Raw genomic sequence first — 24,737 nt, 5'->3', positions numbered from 1 at the left:
CTTTGTATGTTTCTATTTTTTGTTTGGTCAGGGTGTGATGTGGGTGTGCATATGTTTTCTATTTCTATTGTGTTTGGCCTGGTATGGTTCCCAATCAGAGGCAGCTGTCAATCGTTGTCTCTGATTGAGAACCATACTTAGGTAGCCTGTTTTCCCACTTTGAGTTGTGGGTGGTTATTTTCTGTTTAGTGTTTTTGTTGCACCTTTCAAAACTGTTCGTTTTGTCGGTTTGTTGTTTTTGTTCGAGTGTTCATATTTATTAAAAGTATTATGAATACTTACCACGCTGCACTTTGGTCCTCTTCTCCTTCTCCCGACGACATTCGTGACATGAGGAACAGATGGCATGGCAACAGTCTCCACATTTGAATGTTTATTTCTCTTATATTATGCAGTGATCAAATTAATGTGTATTTCTGTTATATTATGCAATGATAAAATGACAGGCCTGAGCATATTGATTTTGTAATAATTAATTGGTAATCCCTATGCTGATTTTTGTTGCCTACTAATATTTAAAAATGTCTCAGAGCCCTTTTACTCAGATTTTAGCTAGGTTAAATCAGGGAGTAAGTAGAGATTGGGATATGTGGGACATAGTTTGACCATACAAACCCTGCAGGTGTACAAGTGTGTAACAAGTGAGTAATAGGACAAATATAACCACCCACCAATGTATAAACAGTATGTCAGGTGCTGCTGATAAGACAACATTGGAATGCATTGTTTTCTGTGGGCAATTAGTAGGCCTTTATCAGGAATCAAGGTAAGACCAAGATGCAGACTGTCGAAGTAACAATGTTTATTATAGCAACGGGGCGGACAACGACAGGTCAAGGCAGGCAGGGGTCGATAAACCAGAGTTTCGGGGCAAAGGTACAGTACGGCAGGTGGGGTCAGGACAGGCAGAGTAGTCAGGCAGGCGGGCTCAGAGACAGGACAGGCAAGGGTCAAAACCAGGAGGGTGAGAAAAGGAGAGACCGGGAAAAAGCAGGAGCTGAGAAAAACTCTGGTTGACTTGACAAACAAGACGGCCTGGCAACAGACAAACAGAGAACACAGATAAAAATACACCGGCGATAATGGGGAAGATGGGCGACACCTGGAGGGGAGCAGAGACAATCACAAGGACAGGTGAAAAGATCAGGGTGTGACAGCCTTAGTGTATTTTCTATAGCACTATCTTTTACCATAGTTGGAAAGTGAATGCTACAGTTCTTATAAGTGAAATAATTGTTTAATAGTAGTGCATAACTGATAATATAACTATTGCCTGTCTGACTGGCCACAGCATCCCAAGAGGGTGCTCAATATGTTTGGCATAGGACACTCTCAGGTGTTTGCGTGTTTTGAATCAGTCAAATTGAATGAAACATGCGACTAATTTGGCCTATGTTTTCAATCATGAGCTAAATCCGTCATTGAGCACCAACCAGTTGAAAGCAACATGAGTGATTAGACCGATTCAGAGTGATTAGTGATTAGACCGATTCAAGCTCCATCTTCTTTCCCTCCAACACTTTGGCTTTCAGTCCATGAGATTAAAGGGACGTTGCCTGATGACTCAAACTGAATTATTCCACTGCTTTATCATTCGCAACATACTTCAGTCTGGAATGCCATCATTGAAGTTGATTTTGGTGATGTCAAAATGAGTTGTGTTGTAGAAAACAAAGTCATCAGCGATTGGATCATCTCTAACCAAACAAAGTATCAAAGCCAATGATGAATTTTCTAAATGAGTGTTCTGGCTCTGACCCAACCAGTGGTGTTGTGATGCCTGGAGAAATGGGTACTCTAATTTTGACAAAAACTTCACAAATGCCCTGCCCGGTGAAGTAAAGGCGCCTTGTATGATAACTTCTATGAGAAACAGTGACATACACTCTGAATGATCTAAAATTATCAATCCCATGTTGGTATTTCACAGTCAGGCCAACAACTACTTTGGATGTTTTAAGTCCATAAGAATGCTTAAACCACAGCAGGAGACCCCTTTTGAGGTCTGGGAAAAATCTAAGAAATTTAGATTTTTTTGTGAAGTTACCCTTTAACATTTAATTAAGAAGGTTTTTTGGGAAAGCCTTTCCATCTACCAGAAGATGTTAGGCGTACAATAGCATCGCTATATTTTTCCTGTTCCTTAATTGTTTGAAACCTGAACGTTTTACTTCATATTATGAGTCATGTCTTACCTTGCTTCAAAGTAGCCTATAGCCAAAATCCCACCAGTAAAATGTGGAGAAAAATATTTTATTAAGACTTACTCATATGTGTTCTCCTGTTGTATTGGTTTTCTTTCAACTATCTTTCATTGTCTAGCAGCCAAAGGCATTATCGTAGTCATAATAGCAATCCATGATAGTTGTTGCATCTTTAGATCTCCCCTCTTTCTAAATTTCTAACCGATATTTCCATCTCTGTCCATGAAACCTCTTGCATTTTAGAACGGTGTTTACATTCACGTGTAGGCCTACTGCCTTGTGCCTGCCTTGTGCACATCGCTGTGCCTAAAATGTCAACAAATAATAGTTTATGAACATTTTAAGATAAACATTCTGATCTGTTCCTCCATCCTTCACTGCAGCCAACGTGAGTAAAACATTTAAATGTGTTAACCCTCGCAAGGCTGCCGGCCCAGACGGCATCCCTAGCCGCATCCTCAGATCATGCGCAGACCAGCTGGCTGGTGTGTTTACGGACATATTCAATCAATCCTTATCCCAGTCTGCTGTTCCCACATGCTTCAAGAGGGCCACCATTGTTCCTGTTCCAAGAAAGCTAAGGTAACTGAGCTAAATGACTATGCGCCCGTAGCACTCACTTCCGTCATCATGAAGTGCTTTGAGAGACTATCAAGGACCATATCACCTCCATCCTACCTGACACGCTAGACCCACTCCAATTTGCGTACCGCCCAATAGGTCCACAGATGACGCAATCGCAATGACACTGCACACTGCCCTAACCCATCTGGACAAGAGGAATACCTATGTAAGAATGCTGTTCATCGACTACAGCCAGCATTTAACACCATAGTACCCTCCAAACTCGTCATTAAGCTCGAGACCCAGGGTCTCGACTCCGCCCTGTGCAACTGGGTCCTGGACCTTTCTGACGGGCCGCCACCAGGTGGTGAGGGTAGGTAACAACATCTCCACCCCGCTGATCCTCAACACTGGGGCTCCACAAGGGTGCATTCTCAGCCCTCTCCTGTACTCCATGTTACAACATGACTGAGTGGCCATGCACACCTCCAACCCAATCATCAAGTTTGCAGATGACACTACAGTGGTAGGCTTGATTACCAACAACGACGAGATGGACTACAGGGAGGAGGTGAGGGCCCTCGAGGTGTGGTGTCAGGAAAATAACCTCACACTCAATGTCAACAAAACAAAAGAGATGATCATGGACTTCAGGAAACAGCAGAGGAGGCAGCCCCCTATCCACATCGACGGGACAGTAGTGGAGAAGGTGGAAAGTTTTAAGTTCCTCGGCGTACACATCATGGACAAACTGAAATGGTCCACCCACACAGACAGCGTGGTGAAGAAGGCGCAGCAGCGCCTCTTCAACCTCAGGAGGCTGAAGAAATTTGGCTTGTCACCCAAAAACACTCACAAACTTTTACAGATGCACAATCGAGAGCATCCTGTCGGGCTGTATCACCGCCTGGTACGGCAACTTCTCCGCCCACAACCGTAAGGCTCTCCAGAAGATAGTGAGGTCTGCACAACGCATCACCGGGGCAATACCTGCCCTCCAGGACACCTACACCACCCTATGTAAGAAGGCCAAAAAGATCATCAAGGACAACAACCACCCGAGCCACTGCCTGTTCACCCAGCTATCATCCAGAAGGCGAGGTCAGTACAGGTACATCAAAGCTGGGACCGAGAGACTGAAAAACAGCTTCTATCTCAAGGCCATCAGACTGTTAAACAGCCATYACTAACATTGAGTGGCTGTTGCCAACATACTGACTCATCTCTAGCCACTTTAATAATAAAAAATTGGATGTAATAAATGTATCACTAGCCACTTTAAACAATGCCACTTTATATAATGTTTACATACCATACATTACTCATCTCATATGTATATACTGTACTCTATACCATCTACTGCATCTTGCCTATGCCGTTCGGCCATCGCTCATCCATATATTTTTATGTACATATTGTTATTCATTCCTTTACACTTGTGTGTATAAGGTAGTTGTTGTGAAATTGTTAGATTACTTGTTAGATATTGCTGCATGGTCGGAACTAGAAGCACAAGCATTCGCTACGTTCGCATTAACATTTGCTAACCATGTGTATGTGACAAATAAAAAATAATATGACGTATACATCCACTACACTACTTTGATACACATTGTGGGGATCAAGAAGTGAGTATATGCAATGCCCACTGTGAAAAATAAGTGGGTATACAGGCTTATACCTGTGTATACCCTCCACTACACCACTGGGCCCAACCCATCAGTTTCCTGGACGAATCAGACGGTCTAGAATAGATTTCAATTCTAGAAATGGTCTGGGAGGGGTCACATCCAGACTCATTGCGGTGAAGATACTAATGTCCATGGGCTTGGCACAGCGTTTGGCCGGAGCTAGCCAATGACAACCAGAGGCACGCTACCTATTTCTACAATAGATTTTTTAAACCTAACCCTAATCTTAACCACATGCCTAACCCTAACGCCTTATGCCTAACCATAATCTTAAATTAAGACCAATAAATTCATTTTAGTTTTCATGAATTTTTACAATAAACCTATAGCCAGTGTTTACTTTGTGGCTGTGGTAACTAGTGGTAACCCTAGCCTCGCCCAGTCCCCAGCAACCGGATGTTCCGGTTTTCAAGGGTAATGGAAGAGCCTGTGACGCGGAACTCCATCTTAACTCCTCCTCCACATTTACTGGATTGGTTGAACAGTGCAGAAGAGCACCTCCCCCGACAGTTTTTTTTCTTCTCGTCAAGACCAGTATGCAACGGATCTAGTTTCAGGCGTTTTTTTTACGCTTGATACTTTAGGAGGTTAGGCCGGAGCAAGGAGTTTGGGGTAGCCAGGCAAGAGGGGAAGTGATTGCGCTCGGCTACTGTGCGTGAGTGACAGCCGGGAAGTGCATCTCTACTCTCTACTGCATCCTCCCATTTGCTCCCAAACCTAGAGAATTCACTTGATGTCAAATCAACTGTCAACCCAACAGACAGGGTGAAAACATAGACCAGGATTTTTACTGGAGGAAACTGAAATTACGAAAATGAACGAGACAGAGCACATCCCGCTTGCAGAATACGATTTTGAGAGAAAATTTGATGAAAAGGGCGCTCTCGAATGGATGCAAGAAAACTGGTGAGTAGGCTAACGTTACCAATTCATCCCTGGATAAAATAGTAGCCTAGCCTACGTAGTCTAAAACCGGTGAATTCCCACCGCCAATTTTGGATGGATTGAGCTCTCACCCACACACATTGTCATGTAGGCTACACGTTTTGCTTCGCCATTGTTTACAGATCTGTAAACAATGGTTCATTGCGGTAAAATCCGTATATTGACCACATTCTTCAATGATTCCGAACATATGTCGCGTTTTTTTAAAACATTTGTATCGAAGAGCAGATACAATGTTAGTTTTGACTATGCTACAAAGTAGCGATAAGTCAGTCGTTGATATATAAGGCTCCTGTAAATTTAAATACTTATTATAGTTCTCCGGCCTCTTTTAAAATGTCCTTGAGGATGCTACCAACTTAACTTCAGCTTTCATCTTTTATTAACGTTAATGACCTTTGATCCATCGCATGATACAGATGCCATCCCCTATGTTGCTTGTTACATTGTTACTACAATATGACGTCAAACCCGATGTATAGCCTATCTGCTGTTCACTTCAGTGTGTGTTACATGCACGTGCAGTCACATGCAATGAATGATTACTAAATATCTAATGTGATGATTACTGTATTAAATACATAGGCATATATACAATATAGGATATCAATAGGCTTACATTTAATAACTTTTAATATCAACTCAAAGGCTCTCCCCATCAAATTAGTATATGCTACTCAGCACACAAACCAAAATGGTCTCAAATGCTTCTCTTTGTGTACAATCAATTGTGTGAAGACCAAGACAGACCACATTTCTGCACAAACCGCTTGGGTTTTTGTTGGCATTTTCTGACTTAAGAGACAGTCTCAGAGGCAAGAAAGCTGTCAATGTGGATTGAAAAATTCTTGGAAATGTGCAGTGTTGGCCAAATAAATTCACCCTGTTTCACCCTGCCCATGCATTCCTCAGATCGAGCTCATTTGCGTAGGCTACAGCAAAGCATCGAAGTGGAGGACAGCCGGAATAGTCTAAAAGCACATCTAGAGAGGCACACGAAACACCAATGCTTTGCTTGCATGTGACATCCAGGCCTGCCACGCTGTGATTAATGGTCTAGACCTGCTTCAGCATGCATTCTGCTGATTAGCCAAACAAGCTAGCTAGTTGAAAAGGCAGAAATGTCTGCTTTCTGAGAACATTTGCTCCCACAGGACCCTCCACCCCTCTCTTGGCTCTCAGGCCCTCATTTTCTCTCTTTCAAGGAGCAAAATAAGTATCTTTCTCCCGCTCTTTCTCCCGCTCTGTAATGCCCATAACACATTCCCTGTATCCAGTGCCTAGGTAGTTATGATAAGGCAGTCTACTATGCATTGTTTCACAGTCAGAAATAGGGAGTGCACTACATTGAGCCACTCCAGTTTACACAAAGGGAGGGGTTCACTGGAATACTTTAGGGATCCTCACTATATGAGCCAAGTTACAATTCCCACCAATTGTGTTAACCCTAATGGTGCGATACATAGGTTGTTTGCCTTTCACAACGGTGACCCGGGTTCACTTCCCAGAGACAAAATGCATGAATAAATCAACTTAGATGTATAATAGTTTTAAATAGTTTTTGACTATCCATAGACACAGTGATGGTATTGCTCTTAATGCTTAATGTTTGGAATCCTTCTTCAGTTTAGTGAAAGTTTGGGACAGAAAATGACCACTAAAGCCCTACTGTATTGTGCCCTGTATATAGTCCTACTAAACTGGGTCAAGCAACAACATCTTATCTGTTTAATATGTATTCTGTCCAACTGGATTAGTCATCTGGTCCGTCATCAAAATAAACCCCCTCTGAAATACACACATCATTGCTTTCTAGTATTCAGCCTTATTCACCTGAGTGCCTCAACTGACCTTTTGGTTAAAAAAAAAAGTCCAGTCAGTGATGTGTCTAGTATTGTCATTGTATCCCGCTTCTAGCTGTTTTCACATAGCATCACAGTTGATTCTAGACGGGAGCGCCGTAAACTCAATCTAATTGCCTGATTACCCACGGGCTGCAGTAGTAGAAGTTCTAGTTAGTATGTCAACTTCTAAGCTTGGTTAATAATTGGTTCCATGATTACGAATAGGGATGGGGTCTGGACAATAGAGGGGATGGAGGGGGGAACGGCTCATAATAATGGCTGGAATGGATTACATAGAAGGGTATCAAAAACATGGTTTTCATGTGTTTGATACCATTCCATTCACTCCATTCCATCCATTGTACTCCGTTTCAGCCATTATTATGAGCCATCCTCCCCTCAGCAGCCTCCACTGTTAATAGCCTTATGTAACATCATCTGTATAATGCCAGTACGGTATCAGTCTGTGGACATTTAGATGATCGAGTTTAGCTTAGCTCGCCTCGTGGCTTGCTGTGTGTACATTCAGAGGACTGCCACCAAGTAAAAAGGAACTAGAAATGTGAACTGCAGTGTCAATCCTAAAAGTCGGCTAAGGACTGGTTCATCCGTTCAGAATGATCATTCATCACATAAATGCATGGTTGTCGTCTAAAATAGATTTAAGACAGCCTCCAGCGATTAAAAAAAATAATGTATTTTTCCTGTTGAAAAGCAGTATCCCAAGTATAAATACAATAAAGTACACACACTAAAGGGTAAAAAAAAAAATTGCAAACTTCAAGGAGTAGGGCATTTAAGGAGTTGGTCTGTGGTGCCCGCTGATGTCATCGGCCTCCCATCTTGCTTGAGGGAAAATAGAGGAGCAATAGAGAATACAGGAGGTAAGCCCACCCCTACCCTTGTGCCATGTCATGAGGCACCTGGTGTTAAATGAGGTGAAAATGCGTCTGGAATAGGACCTTAAAGCTTGTTTGCATTTCCACCGTGCTCTCATCTAAATCATGGCCTAGGGCACAGGTAAGTACACTAATCACTTAAGAACAGTTTTGATGATGTGTTTTTGTGTTTATTTTTTCCTCAATAGGAGCAAGTCCTTTATGTTCTGTGGACTGTATGCTGCAATCATCTTCGGGGTCCAACACTTCATGAGAGAGAGGCCCAAGCTGAACCTGCGCCGACCACTTGTCCTCTGGTCACTCAGTTTGGCTATCTTCAGGTGAGTGACACACTGACCACTTTGTTGCAGTAATAATAGCTTTATGTGTATTCCTAAACACCATCAAACTATAATCAATCATTCAATCAATTACTCAACCAATCAGTGTGAGTGAAGCTCTAACTGAACACTGGTGGTGGTTAGCCTCGTTAGCGGTGGTTAGCCTCGTTAGCCTCCCTCATCCTTGCTAACCTCAGCATGGGAAATGTTGGCCACAAAGATGTTTGTATATAGAGCTAGTTCTCTCTCAGAATTAACAGTGTTTAAATGGACAATCTTGATTTAGGGGTGACATTTCCCTCTTCTAAACACACACACGGAGTACATAAAAACAGGGATTTCTAGAGCGAAATCTGAAAACTTCTCCTTTATAACTCCTCTCCTTAAAAGACATCCATGAGCACTTTGGAGCAGGTTTTCATCAAGGATCTCTCTGTACTTTGCTCCGTTCATCTTTCCCTCAATCCTACTAGTCTCCTAGTCCCTGCTGCTGAAAAACATCCCCACAGCATGATGCTGCAACCACCATGCTTCACAGTAGGGATGATGCAAGGTTTCCTCCAGACATGACGCGGAATTCAGGCTTCAAAGTGTTGGTTTCATCAGACCAGAGAATCTTGTTTCTCATGGTCTGAGAGTCCTTTAGGTGCCCTTTGGCAAATTCTAAGCGGGCTGTCATGTGCCTTTTACTGAGAAGTGGTTCCGTCTTGTCAATCTACCATAAAGGCTTGATTGGTAGAGTGCTGCAGAGATGGTTGTCCTTCTGGAAGGTTCTCCCATCTACACAGAGGAACTCTGGAGCTCTGTCAGAGTGACCATCTGGTTCTTGGTCACCTCACAGACCAAGGCCCTTCTCCCCCGATTGCTCAGTTTGGCCGGGCGGCCAGCTCTAGGAAGAGTTTTGGGGGTTCCAACCTTCTTCCATTTAAGAATGATTAAGGCCATTGTGTTCTTGGGGACCTTCAATGCTGCAGCCATTTTTTGGTACCCTTCCCCAGATCTGTTCCTCGACACAATCCTGTCGGAGCTCTACGGCAATTCCTTTGACCTCATGGCATGGTTTTAGCACTGACATGCACTGTCAACTGTGGGACCTTATATAGACAGGTGTGTGCCTTTCCAAATCATGTACAATAAATTGAATTTACCACAGGTGGACTCCAATGAAGTTGTATAAACATCTCAAGGATGATCAATAGAAACGGGATGCACCTGAGCTCAATTCCGAGTCTCATAGTGTAACAGTATAACTTTAGTACGTCCCCTCGCCCCGACCTCGGGCGCGAACCAGGGACCCTCTGCACACATCAACAACTGACACCCACGAAGCGTCGTTACCCATCGCTCCACAAAAGCCGCGGCCCTTGCAGAGCAAGGGGAAACCCTACTTCAAGTCTCAGAGCAAGTGACGTAACCGATTGAAACGCTATTAGCGCGTACCCGCTAACTAGCTAGCCATTTCACATCCGTTACAATAGCAAAGGGTCTAAATACTTAAGTAAATAAGGTATTTAAGTTTTTTATTTGTAATAAATTTGCTAATATTTTTACAAGCCCGTTTTTGCTTTGTCATTATGGGGTATTGTGTGTAGATTGAGGACCCATTTTTTAAAATCCCTTTTAGAATATGGCTGTAATGTAACAAAGTGTGGAAAAGGTCAAGCGGTCTGAATACTTTCTGAATGCACTGTATAATTGGCTGTGAACCAGGGTTGGGGTCAATTCCATTTCATATCCAGTCTATTCAGGAAGTACACGAAAATTAAAAAATTATCTTCAATGCTGGACCCCTATGATCACTCGGCTACGCATGCCTCTCCCTAATATCAATATGCCTTGTCCATTACTGTCCTGGTTAGTGATTATTGTCTTATTTCACTGTAGAGCTTCTAGCCCTGCTCAATATGCCTTACCAACCATTTAGTTCCACCTCCCCATATGCGGTGACATAACCTGGTTTAAACGTCTCTAGAGACAATATCTCTCTCATCATTACTCAATGCCTAGGTTTACCTCCAATGTACTCACATCCTACAATACCTTTGTCTGTACATTATGCCTTGAATCTATTCTATCGTGCCCAGAAACCTGCTCCTTTTACTCTCTGTTCCGAACATACTAGACGACCAGTTCTTATAGTCTTTAGCCGTACCTTTATCCTACTTCTCCTCTGTTCCTCTGGTGATGTAGAGGTTAATCCAGGACTTGCAGTGCCTAGCTCCACTCCTATTCCCCAGGTGCTCTCATTTGTTGACTTCTGTAACTGTAAAAGCCTTGGTTTCATGCATGTTAACATTAGAAGCCTCCTCCTTAAGTTTGTTTTATTCACTGCTTCAGCACACTCTGCCAACCCGGATGTCTTAGCAGTGTCTGAATCCTGGTTTATGAAGACCAGCAAAAACCCTGAAATTTCCATCCCTAACTATAACATTTTCCGCCAAGATAGAACTGCCAAAGGGGGTGGTGTTGCAATCTACTGCAGAGATAGCCTGCAGAGTTCTGTCTTACTATCCAGGTCTGTACCCAAACAATTTGAGCTTCTACTTTTAAAAATCCACCTTTCCAGAAACAAGTCTCTCACCGTTGCCGCTTGCTATAGACCACCCTCTGCCCCCAGCTGTGCCCTGGACACCATATGTGAATTGATTGCCCCCCATCCATCTTCAGAGCTTGTGTTGCTAGGTGACCTAAACTGGGACATGCTTAACACCCCAGCCATCCTACAATCTAAGCTTGATGCCCTGAATCTCACACAAATTATCAATGAACCTACCAGGTACAACCCCAAATCCGTAAACACGGGCACCCTCGTAGATATCATCCTAACCAACTCGCCCTCCAAATACACCTCTGCTGTTTTCAATCAAGATCTCATCGATCACTGCCTCATTGCCTGCATCCTTATTGGGTCTGCGGTCAAACTACCACCCCTCATCACTGTCAAACGCTCCCTAAAACACTTCAGCGAGCAGGCCTTTCTAATCGACCTGGCCGGGGTATCCTGGAATGATATTGACCTCATTCCGTCAGTAGAGGATGCCTGGTTATTCTTTAAAAGTGCCTTCCCCACCATCTTAAATAAGCATGCTCCATTCAAAACATTTAGAACCAGGTACAGATATAGCCCTTGGTTCACCCCAGACCTGTTTGCCCTTGACCAGCACAAAAACATCCTGTGGCGTACTGCATTGGCATCGAATAGCCCCTGTGATATGAAATTTTTCAGGGAAGTTAGGAACCAATATACACAGGCAGTTAGGAAAGCAAAGGCCAGCTTTGTCAAACAGAACTTTGCATCTTGTAGCACAAACTCCCAAAAGTTCTGGGAGACTGTAAAGTCCATGGAGAATAAGAGCACCTCCTCCCAGCTGCCCACTGCACTGAGGCTAGGAAACACTGTCACCACCGATAAATCCACTATGATTGAGAATTTCAATAAGCATTTTTCTACGACTGGCCATGCTTTCCAACTGGCTAACCCTACCCCGGTCAACTGCCCGGCACCCCCCACAGCAACATACCCAAGCCTCCACCATTTCTCCTTCACCCAAATCCAGATAGCTGATGTTCTGAAAGAGCTGCAAAATCTGGACCCCTACAAATCAGCCGGGCTAGACAATCTGGACCCTCTCTTTCTAAAATGATCTGCCGAAATTGTTGCAACCCCTATTTCTAGCCTGTTCAACCTCTCTTTCTTATCGTCTGTGATTCCCAAAGATTGGAAAGCTGCCGTGGTCATCCTCCTCTTCAAAGGGGGAGACACTCTAGACCCAAATTGCTACAAATCTATATCTATCCTACCCTGCCTTTTTAAGGTCTTCGAAAGCCAAGTTAACAAACAGATTACCGACCATTTTGAATCCCACCGTACCTTCTCCGCTATGCAATCTGGTTTCAGAGCTGGTCATGGGTGCACCTCAGCCACGCTCAACGTCCTAAATGATATCATAACTGCCATCGATAAGAGACATTACTGTGCAGCTGTATTCATCGACCTGGCCAAGGCTTTCGACTCTGTCAATCACCGCATTCTTATCGGCAGACTCAACAGCCTTGGTTTCTCAAATGACTGCCTCCCCTGGTTCACCAAATACTTCTCTGATAGAGTTCAGTGTGTCAAATCGGAGGGCCTGTTGTCCGGACCTCTGCAGTCTCTATGGGGGTGCCACAGGGTTCAATTCTCGGGCCGACTCTCTTCTCTGTATACATCAATGATGTCGCTCTTGCTGCTGGTGATTCTCTGATCCACCTCTACACAGACGACACCATTCTGTATACTTCTGGCCCTTCTTTGGACACTGTGTTAACTAACCTCCAGACAAGCTTCAATGCCATACAACTCTCATTCCGTGGCCTCCAACTGCTCTTAAATGCAAGTAAAACTAAATGCATACTCTTCAACCAGTCGCTGCCCGCACCTGCCCACCCGTCCAGCATCACTACTCTGGACGGTTCTGACTTAGAATATGTGGACAACTACAAATACCTAGGTGTCTGGTTAGACTGTAAACTCTCCTTCCAGACTCATATTAAGCATCTCAATCCAAAATTAAATCTAGAATCGGCTTCCTATTTCGCAACAAAGCATCCTTCACTCATGCTGCCAAACATTCCCTCGTAAAACTGACCATCCTACCGATCCTCGACTTCGGCGATGTCATTTACAAAATAGCCTCCAACACTCTACTCAACAAATTGGATGCAGTCTATCAACAAAGCCCCACTGCGACCTGTACGCTTTCGTTGGCTGGCCCTCGCTTCATACTCGTCGCCAAACCTACTGGCTCCAGGTCATCTACACGTTTTTGCTAGGTAAAGCCCCGTCTTATCTCAGCTCACTGGTCACCATAGCAGCACCCACCCGTAGCACGCGCTCCAGCAGGTATATCTCACTAGTCACCCCCAAAGCCAATTCCTCATTTGGCCGCCTTTCCTTCCAGTTCTCTGCTGCCAATGACTGGAACAAACTGCAAAAATCACTGAAGCTGGAGACTCATATCTCCCTCACTAGCTTTAAGCACCAGCTGTCAGAGCAGCTCACGGATCACTGCACCTGTACATAGCCCATCTGCAAATAGCCCATCCAACTACCTCATCCCCATACTGTATTTATTTATCTTGCTCCTTTGCACCCAAGTATCTCTACTTGCACATCATCTTCTGCACATCAATCCCTCCAGTGTCTAATTGGTATATTGTAATGACTTCGCCACCATGGCCTATTTATTGCCTTACCTCCCTTATCTTACCTCATTTGCACACACTGTATATAGATTTTCTTCAACAGTATTATTGACTGTATGTTTTGTTTATTCCATGTGTAACTCTGTGTTGTTGTATGTATCTCACTGCTTTGCTTTATTCTTGGCCAGGTCGCAGTTGTAAATGAGAACTTGTTCTCAACTAGCCTACCTGGTTAACTGAAGGTGAAATAAAAAATGTAAAAAAATCCATGTGGAATTGGAATTTGGTAAACTTTCTGAATTTACTGGAACTGAAATCGACTTGACCCCAAACCTGCTGGGAACTCAGATATATACACAACAACCATATGCGATCCAGGTGACGTCACTATACAATGTACTATATAACGGTAGAAAAGGGCTATAGAACTCCAATCTGTTATCCTTATTATTAAGGAGGAGTCAAGGAGTACACAGAACCTCATTTTACAGCTCACAATAGGGAGAGCTTTTTTGATGTGCCACAGAGGTACATCATCATCGTCTGTGCCCATGCCCCCTGCTGTGCCAACCTTAATCCTAATCCCGGAGCTGTGGGCATAACCTGCCCACTCAATCCCCTTGGTGCTAGCTGGACAGGATAGCATGTCCTTGGCATATGAAACACTTTTTTAATCCATATATTCATTACTGCACAATCACTGCAACATTTTACCATATAGGTTTTTTAAGAATTTTTTAAAGAATTTTTTAAGATTTTTTTAAGAACTGGCCTTTGTAATAGAAAGTTAGTTACCAATGATGAGGTTGGTGTTAGGTTGGTACCATATATATCAAATAGATAGATAGTTACTATTGATAATGTGGAGAAGGTAAGTAGTAACATTTACATTTACATTTAAGTCATTTAGCAGACGCTCTTATCCAGAGCGACTTACAAATTGGAACGTTCATACATATTCATCCTGGTCCCCCCGTGGGGAATGAACCCACAACCCTGGCGTTGCAAGTGCCATGCTCTACCAACTGAGCCACACGGGACCACGTGTGACTCAGATAATTGTAACTATAGATAATGTTTTTACAGATGGTTAACGTTGATAATGGTGTTATTAGTTATTCATTACCATAGATAACATAGATAGTTAGTTACCATTTGATAACGTAATGTTAATTGCCCATGACTGTGCAGTTTTCAGAGCCGCTTCATTATTTCCCTGAAAATGACAACTGTGTCTCAATGCTCTCTTCTTGTGTTATTCCCACTGCTGTTTGACTGGTGTTTAGTTACATGGGTTTGGGGATGGCGTCCTGGAATATCACTGGAATATCACTTTTTACATTTCAGGTGTTTTGACTCCTATAAGGATCCGAAGGATCAGGTTACAGTGGGTCTGCTCTAGTTGGCCGTTTTATGATGGTCGTAAATGCCTTACAGAAACTCTTTCTTCCTTGTCTTGCAATATTACGGGAAAGAAACCTCTGTGGAACAAAGAGAGTCCTCCTGCCAAAAACTCCAACATCAACAGATGGGGGAATGAAACAATATTTCTCTTCGTTCAAACAGTTGGAGTGGTCCGTGGGCACTAAAGAACAATTATGTCAGATCAGTTGTGTTTTGGGATCCCATAAAGGACAGTATAACAACATAACTTTATCTCTGAATGTGCATATTTTCCAGTGATCAGGGTCACACCCAAATGTTGGGGAACTGATATGATTAAATATGAAACTATTTGTGAGAAGATGTGATGTTAGCCTTCTAAATGAGAGAATTGTTTTTCATATGAAGTCTTAACCATGTCGGTGGCCACGCCCACGTGAGCACAGACATTCCGAAAAAAGGAGAGAATGCCCCTTTTTCCCTGAGTGCTTAAATTGGGAGTGCTTAAATAGCACTTGTGACAAAATGTACATTTAGTTAAGAAATGGCTACTACTCTATAGACCAGAGAGCATGGAGCTGGTTATGAAAACTACAAGACTACACATTCAGTCTGCTGCTGTATATGTAAAATAGTTTAGTAAACTCGACCGAAGACGAGAGGAGAACACTTCCCTATCAAACGACTGAATGGTACTCAGAAAGATCCATTCTGGAGAACATTTCCCTATCGAACGACCATTTGGTTGACCATGATAACAGTGCTACAACTACGAAAGACTTTGATCTCTGGTGGACAAACCAGAGACTTTCTGTCGACTGACTCTCCAGCAGACGGACCTGCGATTTCAACAGAGAAACAACAAGACATATAGGCGTAAATATATAAATTGCAATTCCTTTCGAATGAGCGGCTGTTCATGTGCAAAGTATTAGCATTTCAAAAGCCTAGTTATTAGCTGTGTGTACGATAGTGAAGTCCTTTGTTTTTTCTCCCGCTCTTTCTTACCTGTCCCTCCCTTTTCATTTGGTGTAACAAGCCGTCATATAAAATCACATTTTATTGGTCACATACACATGGTTGGTTAGCAGATGTTAATGCGAGTGTAGCGAAATGCTTGTGCTTCTAGTTCCGACAGTGCAGTAATATCTAACAAGTAATCTAACAGTTCCCCAACAACTACCTAATACACACAAATCTAAAGGAGTGAATGAGAATATGTACATATAAGTATATGGATGAGCGATGGCCAAGCGGCATAGGCAAGGTGCAGTAGATGGTATAAAATACAGTATATACATATGATATGAGTAATGTAAGCTATATAAACATTATTAAAGTGGCATTATTTAAAGTGGCATTGTTTAAAGTGACTAGTGATCCATTTATTAAAGTGTCCAGTGATTGGGTCTCAATGTAGGCAGCAGCCTCTCTGAGTTAGTGATTGATGTTTAGCAGTCTGATGGCCTTGAGATAGAAGCTGTTTTTCAATCTCTCGGTGTGAACAGGCAGTGGCTCGGGTGGTTGTTGTCCTTGATGATCTTTTTGGCCGTTCTGTGACATCGAGTGCTGTAGGTGTCATGGAGGGCAGGTAGTTTGCCCCCGGTGATGCGTTGTGCAGAACGCACCACCTTCTGGAGAGCCTTGCGGTTGAGGGCGGTGCAGTTGCCATACCAGTCTGTGATACAGCCCGACAGGATGCTCTCGATTGTGCATCTGTAAAAGTTTGTCAGGGTTTTGGGTGACAAAACTGTCGCGCCTTCTTCACCACGCTGTCTGTGTGGGTGGACCATTTCAGTTTGTCTGTGATGTGTACGCCCAGGAACTTAAAACTTTCCACCTTCTCCACTGCTGTCCCTTTGATGTGGATAGGGGGGTGCTCCCTCTGCTGTTCCCTGAAGTCCACGATCATCTCCTTTGTTTTGTTGACTTTGAGTGAAAGGTTGTTTTCCTGACACCACACTCCGAGTGCCCTCACCTCCTCCCTGTAGGCTGTCTCGTAGTTGTTGGTGATCAAGCCCACTACTGTTAAGTTGGATGTGTGCATGGCCACGGAGTCGTGGGTGAACAGGGAGTACAGGAGAGGGCTGAGAAGTTGAGGGTCAGCGAAGTGGAGATGTTGTTTCCTACCTTCACCACCTGGGGGCGGCCCGTCAAAGTCCAGGACCCAGTTGCACAGGGCGGGGTTGAGACCCAGGGCCTCCAGCTTGATGATGAGTTTGGAGGGTCTATGGTGTTGAGGGTACTACGGTTTAGTCCACTTGGGATTTTTAATTGTATCATGTTAGTAACCAATGTATAACCTATCCTGTGTGTGTTTATGTACTTCTGTGTGATTATTTAGTTAGTTCGTAAATAAATAATTAACCTAATTGGTATATCGCTGAATAATCATTTATGCTAGGGTTCGTGCAGATATCCAAGAGTTTGCGACATTCAGAATATGACTGATGAGGTACTAATACATTATTAAGTGACTGTAATCGATAAAATATTAAAATATCTGAAGAGTTAAATTTGGGAAATAGTAACTCTAAACAACATTTTCCCGTGGTCCTCCGACTTCCTAGTTAATGTTTACATGATTAGTTTAATCACATAATAATTACACAGAGAATTGATTTGATAATATAAAAGTCTTCACACTAATGATAGTCCAAGACACGACACAGGCCTTGTGATTCACAATTGATAAGGAGAGGTGATATATTTTCATAGTGTGTCCAAATTGAAATGACCTCACTGTATGTAGCCACAGTGTGTTTCAGATGAGAAGGAAAGCTACAAATCGATACAGTGTTTACTAAGCATACGCATCCTGTTTACAAAGTAAGACCATGTGTGTCTAAGTCTTTATCGGGCTTAATGGAGGTCTAAAATGGTTGGAGACAGGGGAAGGACAGCCAATTGGAGATGTGACCCACTGATATATCTTATCTCTTACCTTGTTTCAGGTTTAGAGCGTTATGGCAACTGCAACAGTGACAATTCATATAGTTGAGAGGTATATAGCATTTCGTCATGGCACCGCAAAGCTGACAGTATATAATATAGTTGAGAGATGTATATCGCATTACATTATGACAACCACAAAGCTTATAGTTCAGGTGTACAAAAATATGAGCTGAATTCAGACGTGTACAAAACACCTACTTACAGTCCACTCTGATCGACCATGGGCATTCGACTTGTGTTAAAAATGTTTCGTATACCAATGACTTGTGTGTAATTGTGAATTCCATATAGTTGGACAGAGCAGATTCACGTAACACTATACATTATCGCATTATCTCATAATCTATATGTGTTTCATTCCACAGTATCATCGGAGCTGTCAGGACCGGATGTTATATGTTCCATGTCCTCAACAAAAGTGGCTTTAAGCAGTCGGTGTGTGACACCAGCTTCTACAGCGCTCCTGTCAGCAAGTTCTGGGCCTACGCCTTTGTCCTGAGCAAGGCCCCTGAGCTGGGTAAGGAATGTCCCAAATAGGGTCCAGTTCTGAATGCTTCAGATAGAAATACACTGAGTGTACAAAACAATAGGAACATCTCATTCCATGACATAGACTGACCAGGTGAATTCAAGTGAACGCTATGCTCTTTTATTGATGTCAGCTGTTAAATCCACTTCAATCAGTGTAGATGAATCAGAGGAGACAGGTTACAGAAGGATTTTTAAGCCTTGAGACAATTGAGACATGGATTGTGGGTGTGCCCTTCGGAGGGTGAATGGGCAAGACAAAAGATTTAAGTGCCTTTGAATAGTTGAATAGGGTGTGTTAGTAGGTGCCAGGCGCACCGGTTTGAGTTTGTCAAGAACTGCAACGCTGCAGGGTTTTTCACACTCAACAGTTTCCCGTGTGTATCAAGAATGCTACACCACCCAAAGGACATCTAGCCAACTTGACACAACTGTGGGAAGCATTGTAGTCAACATGGGCCAGCATCTCTGTGAAACGCTTTCGACACCTTGTAGAGTCCATGCCCTGACGAATTGAGGCTTTTGTGAGGGCAAAATTCAAATATTAGGTGTTCCTTATGTTTTGTACACTCAGTGTATGTCATGTAGTACAGACATGCATGTACCTCTCTGTCATGCAGTGCAAGATAGTCAGCTCACCTTGAGCTGATGTATACAAGTCATTTCTGACCCTGGCCAACGAGTGGGAGCGATGGAGTGGTTGGTCAATTAGGTCAGAGGGCCATTCAAAGAGAAGGAGGCTGGTGCAGGACAAAAAACAACCTTGAAACAATTTGTCTATTTATGTAATTCCGGAAGCTTTTGAAGTTTCTAGTGCACTTCTATTCATCAGCGGAGGCCTATTACCTCAAGACCTGTGTGGCTGCATTTTGATGCTGTCCCCTCTCTCAGAGCAGTAATCCTGTCACTTCTGCCTATCTGTCAGTCAGACAGGGATGCAATAGCGTTGATAAATGGACAGAGATGCTGAGGTGGCAAAAAATTATTTACGTATGTCTCCTCCTGAGCAAGAGACAGGAAGGGCATGCTTGTGTTGTAGAATGGGACAGATGTGCAATATACAGTATTAGACCAGTTTAGTTTGTACTGTACACAGAGACGGCAGAAGTAGGGGTGCGGCAGCAGCGGCCCCACCCCCTGGTCTGCGCACCTTCGAAGTTCAACTGGGTTAAATGGAATGAAGTCTGGGAACTGACTGTAGGCCTATAACTTCTCACATGTAGCTTAATATAATATTAACTCCTACAGAATTAAAACTATACATCAAATGGTAATTTTGTCTGCAATATAATTTCTTTCTTTCAGCATCTTGAGAGAATGCGAATGCGCAATTTAAGGAATGTGTAAACGTCTTTGTCAGGGACATAAAAGCTGACAGTTTTTCAACCACACAAAATATGAATCCGGAAATCTTATTATAAACGTGTTGGGTCGTTGTTTTAGAGTTGGGCTATTGTCTCCCTGGTCCCTAAACATCCTCACTCCGGCGAGAGGAGCAGAAGTGAAAATGAACTACCGATTCTACCTTCATTCTATCGATTTGTGACATTATTCTTGTGGGCAAGGCTTAATTTAGTCTTCTATCTTCTAGGGCAACAAGTCATGACAGAAGATAAGCTGCATGTATCTAATTACAGACAAGTACACTAACAAATAGCCTACCAAATGTCAGAAATTATAAGCCGAAAAATATAAACAAAAACAATGTTTGCCTTCCCTGTCAAAAAATCGTTCCGCCGTCCCTGACTGTAGAGTATGTTTAGTTTAAGTTCATTGGAGTGCGTTATTATGTTGTTGTGTGTGTGTGTGTGTAAGTGTGTGTGTGTGTGTGTAAGTGTGTGTGTGTGTGTGTGTGTGTAAGTGTGTGTGTGTGTGCAAGTGTGTTTGTGTTTAGTGCTTTACTGTACTTTTGAGGACCACAACATCCCATCTTTCCAATTCTTTTTTGCAAGTGAGGTTCAAAAAGCCGGTCCTCACAACTTTTTACTTCTACTATGTGTGTTCACTATTGTTTGAGAGAGAGTGAAAGTGATCAAACATCAGACTATAACTAAGTGATTTCCCCCTCCCTCCCTTTTCAGGCGACACAGTGTTTATCGTGCTCCGTAAGCAGCGCCTCATCTTCCTGCACTGGTACCATCACATTACCGTGCTGGTCTATTCCTGGTACTCCTACAAGGACCAGGTGGCCGGTGGCGGCTGGTTCATGACCATGAACTACCTGGTCCACTCCTTCATGTACACCTACTATGCTGCCCGGGCGGCGGGTTACCGGGTGCCCCGACCCTGCGCTATGGTCATCACAGCCACCCAGATCATGCAGATGGTGATGGGGCTTGCTGTCTTAGGCTTGGTCTACCACTGGATGCACGAAGTGCGCTGCCCGTCTTACGTGCCCAACATCGCCTGGGGCTCACTCATGTACCTCAGCTACCTGGTCCTGTTCGCCTCCTTTTTCTACAAGTCCTACCTCAAGGTTGCCGCTGACAAGGAGTCCAAGGCCAAGTAGGGGCTGGGTTCGTCAGAGGCAAGTTGTACACTGGGCAAGTCATATTAAGAGTGTGCCTAGTTGAGAAGAATATTGCGTTGTGCCATAATGTGTGAGTCACAACTGTTTTTTGCTGGTTGCTGGGTCCACGTCAATTGTGACAAGCCAATTTCTTCCCACCCCAACTTTGTATTGCTGTAGCTCATCTAACTAACTAGAACCCTGGATAACACGATAATGGAACGGTTGTTGAGAGTGGACAAGGGAACCAGTGCATGGTCAGAACACGTTAATACTGTATAACAAATCATTAAATTAAAAAAAGGCGATAGAGAGAGCAGCTCAGTTTGTGTTTGACTAAATGTACTACTCACTTCATTTTGATTTCGTGGCTTTGTTAATCAATCTTTTTGACCAGCTGCTTCAGTCGGAGTCCAGTGAAAAAAACACAGCCATATGAGTCCTGAGGTTTCTCCAAGGGCAGTTTACAACCGCGTTTGCAGTCTGCACGTTCAATGAATTCGACAGTCACTGACAGGACATTTTTCATGCTGAAAGGCTCTAACTTGTAGTGAAATCTGGTGCTTTATAGACCAGCGCTGAGAATTGTCTCACTGTATTAGACCTCACAACCCTTGAGTATAACGAAATGACGATCAAAAGGAACTAATGCACTGATTAATGAGGATAGTTTTTCTGTTTTAGTTGTAGGTAATTGTCTGGGAATAGGTGGGAGGAGAGAAGCGCACGGAAAGGAGTGACACTTGGAATAATGTGTCCATTGTAAATAATATATCTTAAGAATGTATTTATTTTCTTAAAATCTAAAGTCTATGGTGGTCCTTGGAGTGTACCAGGAAATAGTGGGACTCAGTACGTTTCTGCCTGTCTTAAATTGTGCAGTATGAGTTGTGCACTTTTGTATTTTAAATGTTTTTCTTTACATCACAACAATGCACTATATTGTTTTTTTGTTTTTTTAAGTATTACATCTCTCTGTGTGTTCATTAAAGAATCGGAAGCCCCCTGAGATTTATTTTTATTTGTCAAACAGCATCCGATCGATCATCATGTCACCAGAATAAGACCCTCAATATTTATTGGAAAGGAGCAACAAGCTCATCACCGTGCATTTTTACCACCCTGTGAAGTTCATCATAACTTCCCACTGAGCACAGACCTCAATTCAATATCTGATCCATGTTGGTTCAACATCATTTCATTGAAATGACATGGAAACAACATTGATTCAACCAGGGTGTGCCCTGAGGGTTATTTAATTTGTAGCCTAATACACTGAATGCTTTCCCGAGTCATAGTGGGAGAACCACACACCATATCATGGTGTGAATTTGAGTTTACTTCGATATGACAGTTATTATATCAATATTTGTGAATACCGCCATTTCTCCCATAATACATTTTTACAGACAAAAACATCCCACCTAGCGTAACACATTTGCTGTTTCCATCAGGCCTGTCATGACATTTTCTATCCGACATTTACTTTACTCGCATACAAATGTTGGATGGAAACCTGGTTACTGTAAAGTTATTTTGTTGCTTTGACAAAGTCATTTCTGATGATTATTATTTATTTCATGTGATTAGGGATGAATCTAATCCAGGGATGGGCAACTGGCGGTCCGCAGCCCCTCTGTTGTAGGCCCCGCAGGTCAATTTACCCCCCCCGGGATGTGGGTACACAGACCCGCGAGCCACTGCGGCCCCTCATCATGTATTCAAAGTTGCCCATCCCTGATCTAATCACATGAAATTTGTCAACCCTGTTACGTTTAAGGTCAACCCTGTAACGTGAACTGAACTCTCATTTTAAAATGGTGAAACTATTCCTTATAAAAAAAATTTTTTCAAAAGAAACATTGAATATCTATTAGTCAAATCATAGTGTAAAAGCAGGTGAGCTGGTTCTACTCTTTTTGGCCATTTTCAGTTGTTTTGTGGTGGAAAACGGAGTGGGTCGAGCATAACATGTCAACCCTGTTACCCATAGATAGACAGGCTTGAAATGTTTTAACAATAAAACATTTTTGGGGGAAGCTTGCATTCAATTCCCCTTACCTGTTTAACACAACAAGCTTCCATTCCCCCTGTCACAAGGGGATTAATGGCTGATTTAAGATGAAATCGTCAACCCTGTTACCGTCAACCCTGTTACTATATTTGGCATTTAATAGGCATTTACTATAGTCATTTTTTTGTTGAGATGGGAAAAAGTGTTTTTTATTAAGTTAAACGTGTTCTTTGACATAATATTAAAATGAGGTTAAATAAACATTGAATTATAATGTTATAATACCCAAAAAGGTATTCATTTGGTGGAAAGACCCAGATACTGTTACACAAAGATGCATATTCCTTTTTGTTTCCTCCTATTTTAAATACGACCACCAGTGTTGATTGGATACATTGTGTAAGTAGAGGCTTAGGTCAAGGCAGCGACATGGTTTTGTTGTCTAGAAATCTAGTAGATACAGAAAGTAGTGTCTTGTAAGCACACCTAACCTCTAGTGAGTTTTAACCCGTTGCAGCTTATGTGTGTCTTCCTTTATGTTTGTAATAGAGCTGCACTATCTCCTTCCTACCCATCCTCCCAGAGCCACACTGGTGTGAGCACATTTACTTTAATGTATGTATCAGCTGAGAGTAGTTATGGCTTAAAGTATACAGACTATTTTGATGCTGTGTGTGTGTGTGACATTTGCCTTCATAAGCACTACTAGACATTTTTTTTTTAACCTTTCAGTCATGTTTTATAACCCCCCCTGTGACGCCAAGTGTGTCATGGAGCTCGTACTCTCAAGTTTATTAGCTTCCAGCACAAAGTGAGACAGTCTAGCCTGTACATGGCTGGTAGTCGCCAAATGTCTTAAGTAGTGCTTATAATCTTATTATAATGTTGTGTTTATGAAGTAGCTACACTGCCCTTATGTAATATCCTTCATATTACTCAAATGTAACACCTGATGCTGCAGCAGGCACATTAATGTATTACCATTGTTATAGAATAGTACAATAAGCTTAGCAGTGTTAAGAAGTGTGAATCATTTTTAAGACCACACCAGAAGAGTGAATCTGCAAGATATATTTATTTCACTTGGCTGGTGTTGTGTCAATAATGATGATATTATGATCATGATGTGACATTATACATGTTGTCCACCCTCCACCTTGAAACCAACGGTTGCATTTTAGTTGTAAAATATCGTAACGATAATACGCAGGGAATATACTCAGTTTATAATACATTCATTTGTGTGCCAAATGATGCTTCTGTAATTTTCTACTCTGTTAGGTAAATGTGAACACAGTTCGTGTTTGTATATTATCTTTGCTGATGTAGAGTGTAAGAAGACATGCTTATGCATCCCTGTGAGTCCGCTATCTACTACATTACTGATTAGGGAAAAAACTGTCAAGAGCTTTGATGTTTAAATGTTTGGATTTAAAATGTTGAAACAATAAATTCATATCTGTTTTAAAATACGTTTGCATTGTTTCGTTCTTGCTGAAATCTGAGGGATATACTAAAAAGTAGGATCAAGGAGTTAGCCAGCTAACTTGCCTAAATATTCAGATTTTTTTTTTTAATATTTTGGAAGATAAGCACGAATTTGGCATGGTCTAATTGTCTCAACAACCAAAAACAGATATATGATTTCAGCTTTCTTATTGAATCAGATAATCGACAGTTAATTTATCGAAGTTAGC

General features: G+C 42.5%; 1 protein-coding gene across 1 annotated transcript; it reads left to right on the top strand.

Moving 5' to 3' along the window:
- Positions 1-4,923: 4,923 nt before the first annotated feature.
- On the top strand, positions 4,924-24,512 carry LOC111967643 (very long chain fatty acid elongase 6-like). Its single transcript, XM_023992836.2, has 4 exons — positions 4,924-5,365; positions 8,336-8,467; positions 18,355-18,506; positions 20,599-24,512. The coding sequence occupies exons 1-4, from the start codon at positions 5,274-5,276 to the stop codon at positions 21,024-21,026; spliced, it is 804 nt and encodes a 267-aa protein (XP_023848604.1). The 5' UTR covers positions 4,924-5,273; the 3' UTR covers positions 21,027-24,512.
- Positions 24,513-24,737: the final 225 nt, after the last annotated feature.

The sequence above is a fragment of the Salvelinus sp. IW2-2015 genome, linkage group LG8 (assembly GCF_002910315.2).
Source record: "Salvelinus sp. IW2-2015 linkage group LG8, ASM291031v2, whole genome shotgun sequence".
In the NCBI taxonomy this organism is placed as follows: Eukaryota; Metazoa; Chordata; class Actinopteri; order Salmoniformes; family Salmonidae; genus Salvelinus; species Salvelinus sp. IW2-2015.
This window is presented reverse-complemented; position numbering and strand designations above follow the sequence as displayed.